This window comes from Poecilia formosa, unplaced genomic scaffold (assembly GCF_000485575.1).
Source record: "Poecilia formosa unplaced genomic scaffold, Poecilia_formosa-5.1.2 Scaffold2238, whole genome shotgun sequence".
NCBI lineage: Eukaryota > Metazoa > Chordata > Actinopteri > Cyprinodontiformes > Poeciliidae > Poecilia > Poecilia formosa.
Window position 1 is genome coordinate 2,756 of NW_006802177.1, and position 22,572 is coordinate 25,327.

General features: G+C 40.2%; 2 protein-coding genes across 2 annotated transcripts; both read right to left on the reverse strand.

Moving 5' to 3' along the window:
* Positions 1-446: 446 nt before the first annotated feature.
* On the reverse strand, positions 447-19,373 carry ttll12 (tubulin tyrosine ligase-like family, member 12). The gene is made up of 15 exons (XM_007544846.2): positions 19,287-19,373; positions 16,416-16,600; positions 16,153-16,298; positions 14,456-14,654; positions 14,136-14,295; positions 12,942-13,075; positions 11,826-11,902; positions 11,582-11,698; positions 9,731-9,925; positions 9,464-9,575; positions 7,955-8,103; positions 7,782-7,863; positions 7,302-7,370; positions 1,815-1,953; positions 447-729 (listed from the first exon to the last, which is right to left on the reverse strand). The coding sequence occupies exons 2-15, from the start codon at positions 16,554-16,556 to the stop codon at positions 578-580; spliced, it is 1,872 nt and encodes a 623-aa protein (XP_007544908.1). The 5' UTR covers positions 16,557-16,600; positions 19,287-19,373; the 3' UTR covers positions 447-577.
* LOC103133084 (sorting nexin-4-like) lies at positions 18,458-22,566 on the reverse strand. Its single transcript, XM_007544847.2, has 8 exons — positions 22,296-22,566; positions 21,738-21,799; positions 21,513-21,578; positions 21,309-21,398; positions 20,360-20,459; positions 19,484-19,629; positions 19,287-19,401; positions 18,458-19,209 (listed from the first exon to the last, which is right to left on the reverse strand). The coding sequence occupies exons 1-8, from the start codon at positions 22,353-22,355 to the stop codon at positions 19,162-19,164; spliced, it is 687 nt and encodes a 228-aa protein (XP_007544909.1). The 5' UTR covers positions 22,356-22,566; the 3' UTR covers positions 18,458-19,161.
* Between the last annotated feature and the right edge of the window lie 6 nt (positions 22,567-22,572).

Here is a 22,572-nt window from a genome sequence, read left to right on the forward strand (position 1 = left end):
GAATGCGCCTCCACTGCTCTAGAGTCCAGTGGCGGCGTGTTTTACACCACTGCATACAATGCTTTGCAGTGCACTTGGTGATGTATGGCTTGGATGCAGCTGGTTACCATAGAAACCTAATCCATGAAGCTCTCTGTGCACTGTTCTTGAGCTAATCTGAAGGGCACATGAAGTACTGGAGCGATTTACTGCAGAAAGTTGGCAATCTTTTCACACTATGTGCTTCAGCAGAAACTGACCCTACTTTGTCAGTTTACGTGGCCTAACATTTCGTGGCTGAGATGTTGTCGTTCCCAAACACTTCCATTTTCTTATAATACAGCTGTATTAATTGCTTATGTATTTATTTTCCTGTTTTAATTAAATTCAGTAAGTAGATGTGTGCCATTTGTCATCTACCAGGGTCAGATTTCCTATTTGAAAACAAAAAACATGGACACCCCTACTTTCTGAGCAGGTTGTTTACCTTATAACTGATTGGACAAAATATGTTCCAGTGAAACACATCAATCAGTTTAATACTGAAAAAGCTTACAAAAACCTAAACCATAAAGAGTCTTCTGTGGTGAAGCTTTGTTCACACTATCTGAGTGACTGGACAGTTCTCAGGTTGATCCAGGAACAGAGTCTGGAACATGTGGTTGTAGAAGTCCGGATGGTAGAGGCAGGCCCGGGCACAGTCAGGGCTAAAGTTCAACTCCAGGATCTGAGGCTGCATGATCCGCTCACCTGAACCAAGAAGAACATTTATACTGTTATTAAAATAGAACATAAAAATGAAGAAAGTAAAAGCAACACAAAACAGATCCTGGTAAACAAGGTGCCTTAGTAAATCAATAACCTTCTGATATTTTAACCAGCTGTACAGGAGGGATCATCAAACAGTGGGACTCCAAATGATTTTTCCCAGCAATAACATTAAAGAGTTTTGGAGCAGTGATTATGATCAAAATAGATGTGCAACACTGTTATCAATCCATACAAGTCAAGAATTATTGAAATACGGACAGGCCAATCATCATCCTTCCACCACTGTGCTGAGCAGCAGGATCAAGTACAAACCTTTTTCAGCAGAAGCATCCCATTATAGTCTTAATCATAACTGTTATTCTATATTGTACAATGCAAACACTAACTTTAAAGGTCCACTATTATGCTCCCTGCAACAAGCTGGAATATGCTTGCGGCCTATACAAAACATGTCCATTACATTTAATACACAAAATCATTCTCAGATATTGAGATGTCACCTGATCAGTTCTCAATGCAGACCATCACTTTTGACAGTAAATGCACAGATATTGTGGATATCTGTGTGTAACAGAGTGAGACACGGGACTAGCAGAGGGTGTCGTTCAGTCTTAGCTTGTGCTAAATGACAAACCATGTTCATGCTGAATAACAATTCAAAGCACACAATATTCATTATACTTACATTTGCAGATTTGTGACTAACAGTAGGATCATAACCTTCCTTCAGTGCATGTATTTAGGCAAGTCCTCCCCTGTTGGTGTGTTTCAAAACACTCCTTCCTAAACTGATCTGCTCAAACTACAACTTGCAAGCAAAAATAAAAAGAAACTCTGTTCTCTGTGAGTGGGAGAATATGTAGCGACACCTGCATGACCAACAATCTAGAAGTTTTTGAAACGGGCTGTTTTGCACAAACCAGCACAAAATTTACATATTCCCAAAAAAAAAAGACTGGGTGTATTTTTTTCTTGTTGTTCTTGGACTATTTCTAGAAGTAGCAGATATTCAAATGGGAATACAGAAAAAGTGATAGTGATGATAGTGGAGCATTAATGGTTACCATTTTGCCCTTGACACCACTTCAACATGAGATCCACAGCATAGATGGCCCGGGATGACTGATATGGACAGATTCCATACGGTGCTGGACGAGATGAAGCGGCTTGGAAGAATTCTTTGAAAGCTTTAAATAAACCTGCCTGAAAGAGAAGCAAATGGAAACAGGAAGGTCTTCATTAGAAAAGTCATTAGCAAGCCCTAATGTATTTATTTTATTATAAGGGAAATTACTGTAGCTATAATGTCTGCTTGTTCTAAGATGCTGAATTGTTTGCACTTTGCAACATGGATGTTTAGATCTTCAACAACCTTGACGTGTTATTAACCACAAGTAGGGATGAAAGTAGGGGGGTTCCGGAGGGTACTGCGTACCCCTAAAAGATTTAGCAGGGGTACGCAGTACCTGCAAGAGAGAGGAGCGGCTATCTGCTGTAAAAAATCAGTCGATGCACTGTGCAGCTGTGAGTTCGCCCACTAATCAGCCGTGACTGATTAGTTTTTCAAGAACAATCCAAAACAGACTTAATCAGTTAATAAATTGCATCCCCCCCACTCCCCCCTGCACCCCCTTGGTGTCATATTGTTTCTGAACTGTTCGTGCTTTGCTAGAGCAGGGCTGCAATACGTCGATCGCGGAAGGTTTCGAGGCGATCTCGGCAATAGGAGACAAACTGAACGCCGCCAGGACGCTGAGACCAGCACGTCCTCCTCTGACTTCTTATCAAAACGTTCATAACTTTCTTAAAGAACAACAACAAAAAAAAGTCAACAAAACGTTTTCAAATTAATGACACAACAAAAATAATAATCTCAGTGATTATTGTTTCAACAAAGTGTTGTGCAATTCTGTGCGTTTCGGTTCCATTACCAAAATGACTAACAGAGCAGGAGTTTAAAATTAACTAATCAACCACCGCTGTGTAATCGCAAAATAAATATCAAGCCTGAAAACCTGATATTATAGCGGAGTGAATGTTTTTTAACGTAATCTGTGTTCGGCGCGAGCGGTTGCCACGGCAACGGGTGTGCTTTAACGACAAAGAGAGAGAGTAAAAAGGTGCGAGTGGTTTTGAGTTGATCACTTATTTTACCTTTGGTAATCTTTGTAGCTCCCACTCATAGGGTCACATTTTTCCAGCCCAACCACAAGAAAACTTTACAAATTATATTTATAGATGTTAAATATTATTACAGTACCTTGTTAATTGTTGAACTAGAAAAATATGACCCTAAGTAAAAAAAGAAGTGAAGAGCTGCCTCTCTCGCACCTACCTCCACCAGCACTCCTCAGAATTCTGGTGGGGGAAGCAGCGAGAGTGCCTGACGGGACCCGTTGCATGCAGTCACTCATCACACCACTAGGTGGCTCCAAACAAACGCATTGATCAAAAATACATACAACCATCACTATAATCATTTCGATCAAAACTCGCACAGAGCTCTTCTCTCTGTTACACCTGCACTTATAGAAAGTGGACTGACCCACATTACTTCCTGTCTAAATTCAGAAAATAAATAAGAAAAATAATAAAACAAAAAATAAATAAAATAACAATTATCAACCTACAAATAAACTCTGTAAATAATACAAAAAAATATAAATTTAAGAATAAAGTGACAAAATTCAAATGGATAAAGAAATAAAGAAAAAATAGCTCCAACTTCTATTCCGCCTTTTCTCGCTCTGTATGTCGGTATTACACACGACCCGTTGCCATAGCAACCGACAAACAACAGCTCAACGAGCAGAGAGAGCAGAGATCACTGATCAGGGGAATCGACACCAAAAACAAACATTTCCCACACAAAAAAGTAGCAATAGCACTAAAACAGAACATCCAGTCTGTTACATTATGTTGTCAGGCATAATGACAACATTATGTTGTCATTATGCCAACATAATGCCTGTTGTCAGGCATAATGACAACATTATGTTGTCATTATGCCTGACAACATATTGTGATTATTAATAAGTTTTCGCCTGATCACCGCGGTGGTTGATTAGTTGATTTAAACAGCTGCTCTACTGATGACTTGGTGGGCGGGTTGACCAGTTTTAGTGCTAACAGAACCAAAACACACCGAACTGCACAGCACATGTTAATGTTATCAAAGTCAATACCAGGCCAGCAACAATTAGGCTAGTATAACTGACCCAGTGCTCACTTGTTCAATCTTTTCTTTAAATTAAAACGTTTTCCTCACCTGTGAAATCTGAAGCCCTTATTACCATTATCTATGGTTTAATTAACTGCTAAACATTGCGTCCATTGTTCTGATTCTTTGCGTGATTGTAGTAGTTTCCTGACCACCGATATTCCTGACTCAATGGACAGCAATGGCGCATGTGTGACTTACGATAAATCACGTAATGTCCAGTCCAGTAATATTTATCCATCAATGCTGCTGCCTCGCGCTCTGTCCTTCTCTCGCACTTCCCGCTACTTAGCAGTGGGTGTCAGGTTACATTGTGTTGCATTCAATGTTGTCGGAAAAAAAGAGTTTCATGCGCTTAATGTCCGATTTGCCATAACTATTTATTGAATTCATTGACGCTACCTGGGGTGGCAACAGGGGTGGCAAGGCTCTCGCTTGGGGTGGCAACTGCCACCCCAGTAGATCCGCTCCTGCCCCCAAGAATTTAAAACTACTTTCAGCCCTGACCACAAGACAAGTGAGAGGCCAGTAAAAACCACATTCATGTCCATGTATGTTGGTTTGAAGCAGATGCTAAACTGACCCTAGTATTCCTTTCTGCCTACTACACCGACATTATGTTAGCAAAACAGGAACTACAAAGATAATCGGCAATTCTGAGCAACAAAATTCCCAGGGTAATACTGTAAAAAAGTCTGTCTCCTTTATGTTGAAGTCCATTTCCAAACAATCCAAGTTGCAGTTATTTGAGTAAATTCAAACAAATCTTTTTCATTGGTATGACACAACAAAAAAATAGGGATGCACTGATATGAAAATTTGGACTGATATTCAATGCTGTTTGGCAAATGCTTGACATTTACCAATATCATATTATAATTATTTCACTACACTTTCAAAACCTTAAAAAAAGACCACACCACTGATTCACCAATGCTTCACTTGTTAAACTTCCCACAATCCTTTGCTGCATCACCATCGCTGTTACATAACCAAAGAAACATCACATGACCAGACACCCCAGTCTAATTCAAATGACTAATATCATCCAATATCAATCTTGGTGCTAATATATTGTGCATCCTAAAAAAATAATCTAATTAATAGAAGGCTTTGCACTGAATTGATTGTGATTAATTGGTTAATGACTGAATCGACAAATAGGATTATGATGAAGTGAAAAAGAGTGGGGTGACTTATGGGGAAATTGGTCATTTTATCACATTCTTGAAGAGCCAGTTAGACACAAAGAGGACAATGAAAGCGAAATGAAAAATCTTACCTGACACACCTAAGAAAATGGAGCTGGAGAAGGTATAAAAAGAAAAAGATCAAATGGCTGAAAAGAAAAACAATGAAAGGCAAAAGAAAATGACCCTCAAATAATCCATTTAAACTACACTAAAAACAGCAGTTGTGTACTGTATTATACAGTAGCTCAGAAAGAAGCACTGCTGAAGCAGAAGAAGATCAGGAGAATACATGACAGAGAAAATGAAAGAGGAGAAAAGGAATGAAAATAAGCACCGTAAGAAGAATGGGGTTTTGGTCCAAACCAAAGATTAAAGTGCTTGTTTCCTGTAGCCCAAAAGAGATAATTGATTAAGACTTAAGATGTCCAGAATCACAATGATGATGATGATGATGATGGTGGTGACATGAATCTGTAGCTGGGGCTTTTGCCATTGTGGACTTTGCAGGCAAAAACAAATCCTACCACTACGCTGGATTGTTTGAAAAGACGGATGGTGCCAACATCAGTGCAGGTTTCTTAGGCGAAATCTGCATATGGAAGCTCATCTTCACTTTCAAACTAAATGATGTCAACCCTTGAGAAGATGTACATCAGAAATTACCCACACCACAAAATCATGTTATAGCTATGTGTATGCGTGTATGTATAAATCTAACTGACTAATACTGTAAATAATGCAAATATCACCACTTTTATGGTTATATCGTATTCATTTCCTACATCGTTTGCACTGTTGGAGGTGACTTTTGCACATGTACTGTGACAAATCGAATTAAAGTATAACTACTAGAGGTGTGCCGATTGATCGGCCACTGATCATAATCGGCCAATTTCCGTGAAAAAGTGTATGATTGGCGATCGGTGATCGCCGATCACAGTCTCGTGTTGACGATCACAAAAACCGATCACCTGCATCTCATTTCACAGCCTGCCTGTGCAGCTGGTCTCCTTTTTCTTTCACACTGCGCAAACGCGCAGCAACAAATCCTAAGCGATGTCGTGTGGAACTATAACGCACTGAGTGAATGGGGAAGTTTGCGTGTTGCAGCGGAAAATTGAAGCACGTGGGGTGAAGCACGTCAAAATGCATTAACACGACAAATCTAATATGGCATAAAAACAATGCCATAAAGATAGTATTACCGATAGCAGTGCAATTTGCACAATGCCTGTTTTGTTATTTTTTTTCATGGAAAAAGTTATTAAAAACAAGTTATTGTCTAAATTAAGGTGAATTTGTGGTTCCTTTTTCCACATAATGTAACCGGTTGTGCTTATGATTAAAAAAATAATAATTATGTGATCGGTATTGGTGATTGGTATCGGTGATCGGAATCGGAATTGGAAGGAAAAAACCTGATCGGCACTTCTCTAATAACTACTACTATCAGTCCTTTGCTTTGAAGTCATTTTTAGTAAAAACTGCCACAACTCGCATCACTCTTCTTGAATTTCCACATCAGTTTAGTGGAAACCAGAATGTCAGATTCAAATCAAGTTGCAGTTACATTCAAAGTGTCACAAGGCAGGAAAACCAGCAGCTTTACACGTAATACTCACTAAACTATGCAGTTGTGTTGAGGAAAAACTTAACTACAAAACTTTTTCTACAGACACCAGTTTGTGTCATTTAGTTCTTTATTCAGAAGTCTTGAGCCTCTCTATATCACTCTGTATGGTCAGTGTGGTTAAGAGGAAACATGATCTTTAAACCCTCTACATGCAGAAGGAAAACTGAATGATGTTTTCAAGCTAACATCAGGTGAAAGAAATATGATATACTTGTACAAAGTCCCCCCCAAACAGTATAATTTTATCTAACAATAAATATTGAAAAAAAGTCACCCACATGGTTTCAGAATTTTCCCAACAAAAGAATAGGTCTATATTCACAATATTTCACAATTTAGATTCATAGACAGGCATTATGAGTTACATTTACTTTAGGTGAAGCTGTCTGTGTCTCAAGAAGTACTCATGCTAAATATTTGCTGCATTAATTAAACCAAATTAATTGAAGGTAAATATTTTATCACCAAAAAGAGGATATAAGTTGGTCCATGTATTCAGACTTACTTCCACATCTTTCCATGGATACTGCGGGTACTGTTGCTCAAACATGGGGATGAACTCATCATAGTGAACCTGCAATGATTCCAAAAGAGATCAGAAATTCATTCAGACCTGCACCTCAATAAACCAAAAAGATCAGTGAAAAAATAATTTCTTTCATTAAATTAATTCAAAAAGTGAAACGTGTGTTTCTATTAATGATTAGGGATTAGTTAATAAAAACCTAAAATCTGTTTTTGATCAATAAAACACAGAGAGAGTGAGCCACTGCAAGTAGATGCTGAATGAAATGTGGAATGAATCTATATAGAGTAATATTAGCTTCACTTTTTGAATTCAGTTGCTGAAATTATGATATTCAAATCTACAGAGGTGACAAACAAAAGAGCTGCTGAAGTGTTCAAATGAAATTCCATCTTCATAAAGTTAGAAATAACCAACAGTCAACATTTTGCAGAAGGATTCCAGAAGTAAAGCATGTACCTGTTTAAGCTGCACTCCTTCTGCATAGTTCATCACAGTGAAGTGTTTCTGGTAGTCATCAAAATGATCCAAGGAGAAGGGCCTAAACAACAGAACAAAGGTTCATTCTGCTGCCGGGTGAGCAGGGAAGCTGATCCATCCCATTTCTCATCCTGATAGAAAACATTCCTCACTTGTTGGCGAAGCGCAGCCAGAAGACATTGTAGACGTAGAGACGCAGCGGCTGTACCGAATGCAGCATCAGCATGTAGCGGATGTCAAACTTTACCATTCCTACTTCTCTGCTGAATAGCACAGGATCATGCAGGTACTTACACACCACCTGAGGAGAACACACACGCAGACACCCTGAGGCCAGTAGCTCTGTAGATACAAACACATTTACATTTCAGCCTGGAAGCCCCACCCAGTCCAGCCTAGAAGCCAGAGGATAGGGGAAATGGGCCTCTTTGTAACGTCATATTGATGCCCCAGGAAACAAAAGATCATAGAAACTCTGATCAGATTCATAAGTAATGGATCCAGTAAGAACATCTTCAGTAAAATTTGTTATAAATTGAAACAACGAAATTGCGGCAGGCTTCTAGCAATTAATAACATGATGAATTAAAATGAGCTTGATGCAGTTTTGTTTACAGAGACATCATAATCCATTTTATGTATGGCTTGACTTGTCTGTATTTTTATTTCCATTGTATCTGTTTTCAGTTGTCATGTTTTGTTCTGGATAATCAAAACATCTCCTGGTCTCGCCGACCTGAAGGTAAAAGTCTAACCAGGGGCCTCACATATCAGTGTGCAGCTTTCACACTAAAAGTTGGTATAGGAACAAATTTAGAAAAGAGTGGCACAAAAAAAAATTCTGATGCATAAACCATGCACACACACATGCCTAGGTACCTTTCCTTTATACATCCCAATTTGCAGGAAATAGAGTGCGTAGTTCGAATCATAACAATTATATATTTTATTTAAAAGGTGCATTTCAGGGTACAAGAGTTCACCTTATAAAAATAAAAACTCCAATTCCCTCCGATTCAGTGGCGATGTTCTCCATCAGAGCCAGAGCCTTCCACAATTACTCAGCACCTTTGAACAGCTATTTGTGTATAAATCTACACCTTGTTCACCCTAAAATCATCCACCCCAACTGTTCGGAGTTAATCGCATTTTCCCAAACCCTAACCCACATTTTCTTTTTCAGTGCATTTCAGGGTTAAATAACACTGAATGCAGTCAGGTTTCAGTGTATGTAGTTGAGTTTTGGCCTCTAGGAATTTGTTATTGTGCAGAAAAAAAGGTTTGCATGGCTGCTCATTATTTTCAAGGCAGGTAAAAAGTTTGTGTATATTTATGAAAACTTTCACGCCACGTTTACTTTTATACATGCCGACGTATGTAAAATATGGCACCTAACATTTTTTTTGCACACTTCATACATGAGGCTCCAGGATGTGTGGGGTCTGCAGAGATATTAGCTGCCCAATAATGTCAAGTCCCATCTGGTTTATAGACTTCTATTAAAATTCTAGATCAGATATTAACCCCATAGCTTTAATGACGACACTTGTATCCTCATTGACTAACGTACGCGTTTTGAGGGTAAACAGTTAAGGGGTTAAATTCAGATAGTCTGGTTTTCACGTTGGGGTTTCATCTCAGACCAACAAGTGTGCTGGTACCTTTGGTGTGCTCTCTCTCTGTCTGATGATGTAGTCCAGATTACTGGTGATGTGTGTGTCCAGACCCCGGGCCAAGTTCCATGGCTTACAGATCCAGTGGTTGTCTTCTCCCCTGAAAACCAGCAAGAGTTATTTCAAGCTTCCCATCTGAGTCTGTATGACAACAAGGTTAAGCAGCAGATTGTGACAATGCCTCCAGATTTTCAAACGTTGAGCTAATTTAGAGAACAAAGCACTGATAGTGCTGAGTAAAAAACAGAATCCAACCTGAGTCGTCTCAGCTGATAATGTTTGATGAAGTGTGGAAGCTCTGTCTGGAGGTTGAAGGTCTCTGGAAGCCAGTCAGGCATGGGGCCGCCCTTCAGCCTGTGGCCGATGGCAGCCAGGCAGTCCTTCACCGTCACTATGTTCTCACAGGGGAACTGGTTCAGCATGACATGAGGCCGCTCTTCACTCAGCTTCCTACCACACACACACATAAGTTCTGCTCAAACCCAAACCCAACTTATCCGTGATAAATATCCAACTGATATTAAGATAATTGTTTAAGTCCTATTGAAGTTATTATAATTTTAAATAAGGAAGAGAGAAGCAAATTATTATTAAATTTTGCAGAGGGGGTGGGATTAAACAAGTTCTAAACTCCTTTTCAAATATGTAAGCTACACTAGTTTGGTTTGATTATTTTTTTATTGTTCCATTTTTGCGTTGCTGTGTCATTTGGGTATTGAGTGTGGAGTTAATTGTGTTTATTTTTGTTCGTTACATATTTGAAATAAAATTGAATTGAAAATGTTACTTTCTGCTGCTTCCTAAATCATACTCGTCTGCTGATGAGTAATTATCCCAACAAGTTATGTCTGCCTCTGACTGTAACTGGATCAGATTATGTAACTGGCTCAGAGCTCATGTATTCAACTGGGTCTAGATCAATCCTGGCCCTCAAGGGCCACTGTCCTGCAACTCTTAGATGTCTCCCTGGTCCCACACACTTCAATCAAATAACTGAATCACCTCCTCAGTGTAGTGAGGTTCTCCAGAGTCCTGCTAACAACCTCATTATTTGACTCAAGTGTGTTGAAGTAGAGACACACCTGCAGGACACCGGCCCTCCAGGCCTGGTGTTGCTACTGCTGCCATAAACTCTTTACTTTGTGTTTGACACAGAAGGTACCCTGGATAGGTGCTCCGGTGTTTTGTGTGTTGGTCGCTCACGCTCAGCCAGTCTCTCTGTAATCTCTCCAAGCACGCTCAGTAGGAGAGATTGCTGTAAAATGAGTGATTCAATGCAATTTTCTAGGTTTCCATAGATGAAAAACTTCACCAATTTAAATAATAAACTGAACTTGACTGCATGACTATATGTCTGGACATAAAAAAGCTACATAGATATGTATTTAATCAGGAAAATTAATTCATGCAACAAAAAGATTTTAGATACTGTGTATAAGAATCTCATTGAATGTGCACCAGTGTGTGAAGGACAAAAATAGACAGTCCAGAATCATCAATATGAGCTGAGGATGCTGAGAGATTTATACCAAAGGCAAACAACATTAAAGGCCAATGAATTGTGGATGACTTAATTCACCCTCCACTTGGAGAATTTGTCAGGCTTCGCTCTGGAAGGCAGTAAGAACAAACAACTCATTTATACCAAAGGCAACAAGGTTCCTCACAAAGAGTCACATGTGAAGTTGTGGCTGTTGTTGGCTTGTGAGTTTGTTGTGATCTTTTTTATTATGTAATGTAAATGTTTTTAGTCACCATGTGAAGCCAAAGGCAGCTTTCCACATCTGTGAACAACATAAATTATTAGTATTATTATGATAATTGAATGGGCTTTTTGACTTCTGACAACAATTTCTGTGATTAGGTAGGTAAATAAATAAATAAACTGAACTGGAATGAAACAACCAACATGTTTTGCTGCTAGGTCCATCTAATTACCCAGCAGCAGCGTCTGACTACAACAGTTTCTATAACTGGTAATAATACATATTCTAATTTACTGAGATTACCTTTAAACTGCAATCCGATATTCCAAACATTTTCTGTTTGCTTAAATTGATGACTCTCTTCTCCTCCATAACTCTAACCAGGATGTGTGGTGCTAACCTGTAGTCTTTGATGTGATCATAATTCCAAATGATGTCAGCCTCCTCCTCTTCCTCCACCAGAATGAAACGAGGATGTGTCAGGTTGTTTCTTACTTGAGACATTTGAGTGAAGACTCTGGAATCAAAAGCAGATTAACTTAAAAGATCTGCAGCTGAAGCCTTGGTATCACAGCAGACCTCCTGAAGTTCGACTGGTTTCCAGCTTCCATCTTCCAGCGGTGTGTTGCTGAGGTCAGACTTACTTGAGGATTTTGTCTTTGGGAACAGTAGAAGGCTGGATTTCCACAGGAAGCTGTTCCTTGTTCTCTCGTGCGATGGCCTGGAAATATGAACCCAGAGGACTTTACAGACCTGGGAATGTGTCGTTTGATTTGCAGAAGCATCTCAGTCGACGAGAATTCAATTCAAAAAGTAAAACTGATTCATTGCTCAAAGAGTGATGCAGCTGAACTCTTTATTTTTATTTATTCAGATTATTCTGACTAACAAAACCCAAAAATTCAAATATTACATAAGATCAAAATATTTTTAATGCAGAAATGTTCTGGTGTGGACTGGAGTCAGATTCAAGTCACTCAGAGTTTGGACTTGACTTGACCTGGAACCCTTCAGGTTTACTGTCATGACGTCTGGGTGTTGAGAGCTTTGCTATGGAGTTTTATTTTTCATAGTGTAGTTCCATACGTTTGTTATTCATAGTCTTTGCTTTAGTCTTATCTGTAGGTTTGTCTTCAGTTTTCCATTTGTGTCTAGATTATCAAGTTTTATTTGAGTTAGTTATTTTGTCTAAGTTGTTTCTTTGCTCATCTATTTCTCTCATGCCTCGTCTCTACTCATTCTGTTGTTTTCTCAGTATTTTTAGTTTTAGTTTTTACTGCTATTTCAAGTCTTTTTATTTCCCTGTCTGTTGTTCTGTACCTCACAGCATCCTGGATCTTGTCTTTGTTTTGTTTCTTAGTCTACTCTACAGTCTTAATATTTTGTCTTTTACATTTTGTGCAGTTTTTTTTATTGAGTCCATTAAACCACGGCCTCACGTTTTGCTGTAGGTGACATCATCAGAGCACGAACCACGGTTGCACCACGCCTTCCTGCCCATCATTATGTCCATAATAATAAATACACATATGACATATTCTCTCTCTCACTTTTGTGGTAACTATATGCTCCAGATGTGAACTTTGACCAGCCAGATACCAGTGGAAGAAGTAAGCGTGCACCTCATTTTTCTGTTAGTTGGTGGAATAGATTGTGTTGTTGTTCAACTGAGGCTAAAAGAGCTCAGGGTCAAATGATCCGGTAGGAAGCCGTCATCAAAGTTTATCCTTCGATTAAGTGTCCAAAGTGATTGTCCTCACCTCATAGTAAGAATCTGCTGGTTCTGTGACGGCACTGCTCACTCCTTCCAGATCATCATGTATCCACGGTAGCAACCGGCATCTCCGTAGCAATGGGTTGGTCTCCCCATATGCATAATCGCGGGTTACTTCATCTGTGCAAGTGGGAAGGTGGGATTGTTTACACAATCTTATATCAAAAAACTATTTTTATTAGCCAAAACAAATTTGAAAAACTTAATTTCTTTCAGATTTTAAAGTAGCAGAATCATACAAAAAGTAACAGGAAAAGACACCAAAATATTAAACGGTTCCTCAAACATAATTCCTAAAGTACCTAAACATCACATGTTACAAGTCCTGGATCAGATCCTGTTTCTGTGAAAAAGACAAGCTACAGAAAACCAAATTAAAATAAAATAACTTTGTTTTAATTTAGTTGTGTATGTGACTACGGTTCTTTAATCCCAGATGACAGTAGAGGGCACTGCTGGAAGCACTGAATCTCTGGGCGTCAGTCGGGATGAAGCAGAACGCACTGTCCAGATCAGAGTTGTGCAGAACTGCACAGGCTGAAAGGTTACAAAGCTTCTCTTCTGATCCAACATAAACATATCTGCACGCTTCCATCCTGGTGTCCAACGCTGTAGTGTGGAGAGATAATGCACTTCTAGGTCTTGGAATCAATCTATAAAAATGTTTTGTTAAGGAATATTCTTTCGATAATTAACAATAGTGAAACACTGAGTCAATCAGAGAAAGCCAGAATAAATGAACAGTGATTCTCAGAGGTCAAGTTAGAGAGAGAAGAAAAGAAACTTAAAACATACAATTCTTCTTGTACATCTTTCCAGTCAGGTACACGGTGCCTTCCACCCAGCTCTCTCCTCTAGGGAGTTTCTCTCAATCTTTCCCTATCTGGTTAACTGGTACCTCTGTCCTCAAATCAAACCCGGTTCAAAGGAGTTTCAGCGGAAAGGAGAAGAAAAACATCTCCTCTGAAAACCTCCCTTATCAGTTTCATAAGAAAAACACCTGCTCAGAAACCTTCGTTATCAGTTCATTCTGCCCAGTAAACAAGTCAAAGTTTTATTGTCCAAGACAACGTCTAAAGACAAAGTCACTTCCATAGGCAGGAGAGCAGCAGACTCTAGAAAGGGTACTAGGGTGTGTGTGTGGATCAGGGTGTGTGTTTGGATCAGGTTGTGTCCTTACCACCTCCTTGCAGATCTTGCAGAGGCCAGAGCAGAGTGTAGGCCAGCTGACCCTGCATGTAGAAAAAGGGGGCCATGCAGCAGCTGGGATGGTCCGAATGCTGCACCTGGGAGCCAAACTCATCCATGATGTACCACACAGGAGCTTTTTCTTCTGCTGACTGCACGAGCGCGCGCACACACACACACACACACACACACACACACACACACGCGCACGCACGCACGCACACACACATGCGCACGCACACAGCCGAGAAGGGGGGTGAAACACATGCTGACTGAGAGAGAGCTGTAGTGTGAGGTCATTCTCAGACTTGCCCCCTGGGACAGCTGGTAGGTCTGGTTGTATTTCCACATGCGCTCCAATATCAGTTCCACTACGTCTGGAGGGGGGACCTCGCCGTGGAAGTCCACCCCCATTAGGGAGGCCATCCTGGGCAGCAGTCCTGGAATCTGCTCCAGCTGTTCCCGAGCGTGCTCCACCCGGTACGTCCAAGCATGGTCCACCAGAAAGATACTGCAGGAGGAGCGCAGAAAGCCTAGTTGGAGACTGGATTTCAGCAGCATATTGTAAAAAGATGCTAACGTCCTGAGCATCACTATGTGTCAGCAGCAGACATCAGCAACTCCCCCTGTGAAAATGTTCAAGCTTGTAGATCTGGAGACGTCTCTGCTCGTCTTTCTCCCTCATGTATAGTCGTGGGCCACTTTATTAGCCACACCTTGTTTCAGTTAATATGATAGCATCACACAACCGACCGTCATCATATCAGGTAACCATGTCCACTTTGAATGTGTGTTAAATAGAGCTGAAATTACCCATCAGATTAATCAGTTATTGAAATAATCGTCAATTAATTTAGAAATCAATTAATTATTAGCTGGAGTATACAAACTCAAGAAAAGACGAGTAATTAACCCAAACCGTACAACAATATATATCCATTGTGCAATTACAATTACGGTGAAAAATATTATTACTAAGTAATACGTGATGACTATTAATCTGATGGTCATGTTTTGTTTTGTCTCTGTTCTAAATGAACCTGTCTGGGTTGGTCTAATACCCAGACAGAACCGACACAGAACCCACCATCAGTCTGACATGGAGCTCTAACCGGACCTATTCAGGAGTGTTTCTGGTGTCTCTCCATCATGTATCTGGTATGAATACATACCAGACTGAGTGATTTTCACAGTCATTAAGTTTTCCCACAACAAATATATTTTTTAAAAAGTTGCATCTTATTGCATTTCAGGCAATAAAATGTTTATATTTCTATTTTAAAAAGGGCCTGACTTATTTCTAACATAATGTATATCTAGTGTTGTATTTAAAAAAAAAGCTTAAGTGGTTCAATGAAAAATCTACAGAATGTGCCAAGTTTTCGTCTGATTAATTGTCTAAATGTCTCATTAGCAAAATAATTATCTGCAGCCCTAGTTTTATATTGTCAGTTTCCTGTTCTGATTTGACAGGAGTGTGTGTGTGTACCATGTATTTAATACCTTGTGGGGACCATTTTTCCTGACACATTCTACATCAGTGGGGAGACACTGTTCGAAGCCTGGACCCCACAAGGGGAAACATTGCTTTTAGGTCAACGGTTAGGTTTAGGGACTAAGGTGTGAATTGAGTTTTGGTTAGGGTTATGTTGTTGTTTGTAATGTTATGTAGCATTTGTTTGTGCTGCTTTGGTTTCTGATATATTAAAATTATTTTTTAGGTCATCCAGAGATCACCATCCCTCCCGATCTTCCTCCAAAACAAACCAAAGTGGGTTACTTTTTTTCAGTGCTCCTTTTGTGCAGGTTTATGCCGTCATTAGAGCTGGTGGATGACCTAAAAAATATTTTAATATCTCAGAAACCAAAGCAGCACAAATGAAAATTTTATCGTCACATAAGGTGCACAAACCACTCAGGCTATTTGCTGGAATGTTTCACGTGGTGGAGTGTTGGCTTCACTCAGCTGCTAGTTATTCCTGAATAGGTTATGTTTTTACGGTCTTCACCTGGTTGGATCGGAGACTTCCAGCCCACTTTCTCGAGTAACAACCACTTTACACCCAATCACCACTCCAGAATTGCCTTTTTTCCTCTCCCCATCTTCCTCCTGTTGGACCTTCATTATTCCAAACACCTCCCCGGCATCGTAAACCTGCAGAGAGGCAGAGAACACGGCGAACCCGGCGGGATTACAACAGAACCCGGGTTAACGCGACACTTCATGCAGGTCAGCTCCGTGTGGTGAGCACACGGAGTGCTCAGTGCTCACCTCGTTGGTGATCTTGTGATAGAGGCTCTTCCAGTATACCTGAGGGACCCCTGAGGACTGCAGGCCCCCACCCTGCAGCACCACGAAGGCCCCGAACCCCTCATCCGGGTCATCATTCAGTCCTTCTGGGTCTGTTGACATCTCCAGGACAAAGTTCCAACTCACGTGCGAGCAGCTGCTGCAGACTAGGAAGAAAATTTCTTTTTTGTGTGTGCTTGGTAACCATCTTGAATACGCATTATCGCCACCTAGTGCTCTGGAAAGTGAATGAGTAGTAGTTTCTTCTCTTTCAGGTTTTCCCTTCAGCGAATCATCTGTCTCATTCAGTCCTGCGCTCTTGTCCTGTCTCTACCTCAAGCCACCAACACACAGTCAAATCTCTTTTTGTTTAGCAACTAGAGTTTTTCTTCACTTTACACCCAGCAGTGCTCCACCTTATTATTCAGCCAGCTGAATTTTACACACAGGACTCTTCACAATATGATCCGAAGAGGCAAAAATAAAGAAAAAGTGAAATCCAACCAGTCTCACATCCCCCCAGAGACACATCACCAGAACCCTGAACCGGTCGCCTGACTGTAACAGTGTTGTTTCATAAGAATCATGCCCTCATAAATCATGGCCCCCAAAATATCAGATTTTCAAAACATAAATATGTTAATATGTGTACATGTTGTGTAAACTTCTTCAGTTTACACAACTCAACTAACATGATACTTTTGAGTTACATTAACTTGTGCAATTTTAGTGAGCACATCTGAAGTTAACTGAATAAATCTGAGTATGTTTTATTCTGGAACAAATCCCAAAGCTTATTTTTTTAAAGTAGAAACCACTTATATAAAAAAAACTACCTAATTGAAATACTTCCTGGCTCCTGCTTTTTATGTTTCTCTGCTCAAAATTTAACAGATGATATAGAAAGCAGTAATAGTTTGCTGACTTTTTTTCAGTAAAACATGACATAGATATGAATGCTGCACCAACAGGCAGAACACCACAGTCATACTGCTCACTCATGGCCCAGTTACATGCAAATATAATGCCAAAACTGGTTAATTAGAGAACTGCTCTGAAAGTGGCTCATTAGATGAACTGACTGCAGATGACCGTTTCTCCTTAAACTTGCTGCTGCTGGTGACACAATGCATTGTGGGATACCTTGCTGGCCAATCCCCACCGCTACAATTGCCTCAACAGAATCAATTATTGCAACATATTAAAGAAACATGCCACCATCACAGTATATTTTATTTTTTCCAACACTGAAATAAGTTGTTCAAAACTTTCTCTTCGGTGGAACAAAAATTGAATAATGTGTGAACATCAAGCAGTAACCCTTCACAACCCAAAGTCCTCACCACTTTCAAATATTTAACGTTTTTTTTTTTTTTTTTGCATGAACTCAACTTAAATAGATGAAGTTATCAAGCATTTTTAATCCAAAAGTTCACACCATGTTTAAAATGAGTACAAACAAGTTGATGAGAATTAAGTTATGTTCACTCAAAGTCTTTTATTAAACAGAATGTTTAGTTAACTTTGATGACAATCCGATTTGATTTGTGTGGAAACTATCAGCTGTCATCTGACAGCTGATAGTTGTCAGCTGTCAGACGGGTCCACACAGCAAGCTGTTCATTACAAACAAACAGTGTGTTTCTCTCACCGTGTAGATCTGTAATAAACCGTATTGGTGTGTGCTTTGCTTTGTTGTTTTCACTGTAATAGTTTGTGTTTTGAACCATGTTACCAGATGAGTTACACCTTAAGGTTTTCAGCCTTTCTGCTCATGCTGGACAGATGTCCAAGTTTCTCCCTTTTATCACCATGTTCCTTTCCTGAGATTTATATGGATGGAGTTTCCTTCTGTTTCTTTGGATCCAGTATGGATCACATGAATTTCCCTTTGCAATTGTAATGTCATTTTTACCAGCGATAGAATTACTGCACATTGGTAATAAACACACCGCTGAAGTTTATATTACATGATCCTAAATAATACCATTATGTGTCTGACTAATTACAAGATTATGTTTTTCATATATAAGGGGACATTGACCAGATATTTGACCAGTGTCAAAGTTTCAATTAAATTCAAAAATAATATGGGGAATGAAAGGGAAATGAAAACTAAATTCATCAAAGTATCTTCAAAGAATCATTTTGGATGGTGATGCTGTGGGTCGAAAGAATCTCTGGTAGAGGTCAGTCTCGCAACCAATCTGCAGATGCCTCTGACTGAAGACTTAATTTCCAGGCACCAGAGTCAATATTCCACTCTCTTTAATATTCTACCTGGCTGTACGGTTAAAGGCGGGCGAAGACGCTGCGGTCTGGGATCTGATCCTCGTCCAGTCGGATTGGTGGAAGGAATGGTTTGGGCTTCCTCCTGCTCTGTTCTAAGGGTTTGGGGTCAGAATTCAGCTAATATCTGAGCTTTTGAGATACTAATAATTTGCTCCCACTCTATACCTTTGGATTAAGTCTCAGATATTTTCATATCTTCTCCTCTAGTTTCAGCCTCACCAGCCCATCCTCCCACTGTGTTCATTCATATAGATCCAACACCGAAGAAACAATCTCCAGCATGTAACTTTTGAAAATATTAAAAGCTTAAACATCAGGTTAAAGGTCATTTTTATTATCTCCTCCACGCCGTTCAAAGTACTTGAATAAGATGTTCCAGTGTATAAATGTGTCCACAGGTCTCACTTATATTAGTAGAACTTGCATGGCTTTGACTCTACATCTTGAGAAAGCATTCTTTGGCATTACTCCACACTTGTATTCCCTGTAAAAAGAGAGTAGACATGAAACTAGACAGTGAGCTTTTACAGAAATGTAAGCTGAGTTTAGGCTCTTCTCTACCTTCTTGCACATGCTGATTTGCATGAGAGCGTAGTTGATGAGCGCCTCTTGCAGATCTTTGTCCTTCTGATCCTTAAAACGGACGATGTCTGCCCACGCCTTTTCAGCATGCTCACTGGAAAAGACACATGAAGCAGAGCGGTACCAGAACCTGATCCATCAGCCATGCTGCTGCTTTCACACAGTCTGCAACTCACTCGCACTCAGCTGTTTTCTCCTTCACAGTCTCTTCCCCCTCTGCTATCAGCTCCTCCAGGAGGTTGAGCTTGGCATCCCTCTGCTCAGGTGCTTCTTGCCCAAAAAGCTTGTTGGTCATGCCTTTTAAGGAGAAAGTGCGCACTATCTGAGATGGTCAGCAAGAGAAACAGAACAGAAAATGGAATAAATGAAAAGCTATTGCCTTCTGGATTAGTTACATGTTTAAAACACCTGACTGAGTTTATAAATGTTACATTATGTTGCCAAAAGCGTTCACTTATCTGCCTTCACACATGGCCCAACACTATGCACTCTTTTAGGAAGACTTAGGGAGTGTTTTATATTGGATGGGTCATGATGCCTTCTGTAATTCATCTCTAATGTCTTCTATTAGGTTGAAACCAGAACTCTGTGCAGACCAATGCTGTTAGCTCATGCCTAAGGTCTCATTCAGGTCTGTATGGTGCAGTCGTGTCAGACCAGGAGGATGGTTCTAACATCCATCCATCCATCCACCCACCCACCCACAGGACACAATCAAGAAAACACATACAGAGGAAGTTTAAATACATTGAATAAAAACACGTGTACACCTCTGTTTCTCACTCTCCAAAAGAAGGTTTCATGCCTGGACTTATTACAGCAGTGCTATCCTGTCATGTAGGTTAGAATCGCCCTACAGTGTAACCCGTTCCTTCACTACTTTCTGCAGCATTAGTCTGCATAACGAGATGCTGGGTTTTATACACCTGTGGCCTTAGAAGTGATCAGAACAGATTAATTAAAGCACTTGGATCCTTTTGCCAACATAAAGTTTGGAATAAAGGACCTAATGTGTGATGCTGCGTGATGCTACATGATGCTGCATGGTGTACCCCGGTGGCCAGCTCCTCACGCTGCTGCTTCTTCGAGATGAGGTCCTGGGACGCCATTTCCAGCTCAAACTGGCTCAGCTCATGTTTTCTGCACACTGCTCTGCAAAGGCAAAGGCAATACTAAATTCCATTTATTTACCTCATACAGTATGTCATAGTAGGGTTAGAAAACAAAATGAAGTGGAGGGAAAATGCTTAATGATTTTGAATATCTGTTCCAAATGAAACATTAATGGAGTGGGTGCATTAGAATTCAGGACGATTTAAACCGTCTCATTGCATCTCTGGCTGTATTCTGAGGGTGCAGAATACAAAAAAAATAATGTTTTGCTTCTTCAGCCTCTAACAGGTTTTCTCCTGGGATATCCTGGATTTAGAGCCATCGATTTTCACCAGCTCTAACCAGCTTCCACACACACAGTGTTTGTTCTTTGTCATTCCTTGTTTTGTTGTTTTTCCATGAAGATCAAAAAGTTCAAATTTCTCTTAATGAGCAGAGCAATGTGTAACTTGGCCACCTGAGTGTTTTTGAGAAACTGCAAACAGGACGTGTCGTGACTTTCCTAACAATGGCTTTCTTCTTGCCTGTCTAACTTAAAGTCCAGATTTGTGCACAACTAATACTTTTCTACTGAACAGGTGATCCAACGTTAGCTTTGGATTTCTTCATTTCCTTCAGGGTAACCATGGATATCTTGGCTGCTTCTCTGATTAATGCTGTGAGGCTATTGTAGAACATAATCCTGCTTTGAACATTCCCTCTGACCTGCTGCTGGGTTCCTGGGTCTCCATGACGATAACTGTTCAGTGATGTTCTCTATCAAACATTTGAGGACAGAAACACAACAGCTGTATCTAGACTTATACTGTGTCACACACAGCTGGACTGTTGTTGACTTCTGGAACAGTCCCAGGGCCATACATGCACACAGCCCCTCCTGAATGTTACCTCACAGCTTCAGCGTAGGACAGATATTCTTTCAGCTGATCAGCATAATGTTCCTCTTCTTCCAAGATGTCGTCTACTGAGGCAGCATAGCTGTAAGTGAATGACCAACATGGTTGCTGTCAGCATGAGGTCTTTCTGCATGTTTTAACTGAAGAGCTTCTCCAGACTATCAGATGAGTTGATTTATTACAAGAGAGTTCTTACGCATCCATGTGATGACCAGCACTCTGCAGTCCATCTCCCATCTCTTTCTCAATGGCACTCCACTCACTGTAGTGAACACACCAATGAATTAATTTTTACAAGGGATCAGAGACACTTATGAATTTGTTCAAACAGTCTTGCATAAGGTCAGCATTATGACTAATAACTGAGACTTCTAAATCACTTTAGTTCAGATAAAGGATGCATGCAGGCATGTTGTCAAACCTGAAGACTCGTCCATAGTTTCCGTGGACTTTGTAAACAGCATACAGTCTATCGGCAACCCTCTGCAGGACAGAGAAAAACTGTTAATCTGCAATGCAAAGATTGTAGGATCCACTTTGTCATCTGCAGGAATTCTCCACTAATACTGAGCATAAAACATTTTACTAGCATGTTCTAACGATCCCCTAGAAGCTCCTGGGTTCTGATGTTCACAGTAATAAAGATGGCAGAGGATTTACATTGGAATGTGTGCTGTCCTATACGTCTCGACTGTAGAACTGCTGAGAGGCTCAGAGGAACAGCCAGGAGTCAATTAACAGGAAGATTTTCCAATTGTGACATTTTCAGTATGTACGTCATATTTTGCATGAAGTAGGACTCAGTACTACCACTGGTGGTTTCTGATAAGCATGACACGACCACGACCAACCGCCCAGGGAGGGATCTTGTGAGGGATGGCATTAGCCCCCCAATAACTCCCTTGTGGAGTTTAACAGCTTCAAAAGATTTTAGGCAATTACAAAAAATGTTTGCGCGCGTGTGTGTGTGTGAACTTACAGTTCGTGCTCGAAGCAGCTGAGAAGTGTGAGACTGAAGCCCATCGCTGTAATGTTTCATCTCCACTAGGCGTCTGAGATGAAGACATTAATGAAATATTTCTAGCATGAAAGCCTCAGCATTATCAATAATTATTTAGTGACAGAAACACTTTTGACCATTTAAGGTTCACAGAAATCTCTATATCAGGGATGTCACCCTCAGTTACACAGGTTGTCAAGATGAAAACCTGGTCCGAGTGAAGGGCCACCCTGAATCCTGCCTCACAGCCCTGCTC

Bases quoted from the DNA above. Each gene is read 5' to 3' on its own strand.
- ttll12 (XM_007544846.2), bottom strand. From the start codon at position 16,556: ATGTCAACAGACCCAGAAGGACTGAATGATGACCCGGATGAGGGGTTC. The intron at 11,699-11,825 runs GTAAGTCTGACC...TTTTGATTCCAG, and splicing joins CCCAAAGACAAAATCCTCAA to AGTCTTCACTCAAATGTCTC. The intron at 9,926-11,581 runs GTTAGCACCACA...TGTGTGTGGTAG, and splicing joins GATCACATCAAAGACTACAG to GAAGCTGAGTGAAGAGCGGC.
- LOC103133084 (XM_007544847.2), bottom strand. From the start codon at position 22,355: ATGAAACATTACAGCGATGGGCTTCAGTCTCACACTTCTCAGCTGCTT. The intron at 21,579-21,737 runs GTTTGACAACAT...TGTTCACTACAG, and splicing joins AACTATGGACGAGTCTTCAG to TGAGTGGAGTGCCATTGAGA. The intron at 20,460-21,308 runs GTAACATTCAGG...TTGCCTTTGCAG, and splicing joins TCCTACGCTGAAGCTGTGAG to AGCAGTGTGCAGAAAACATG.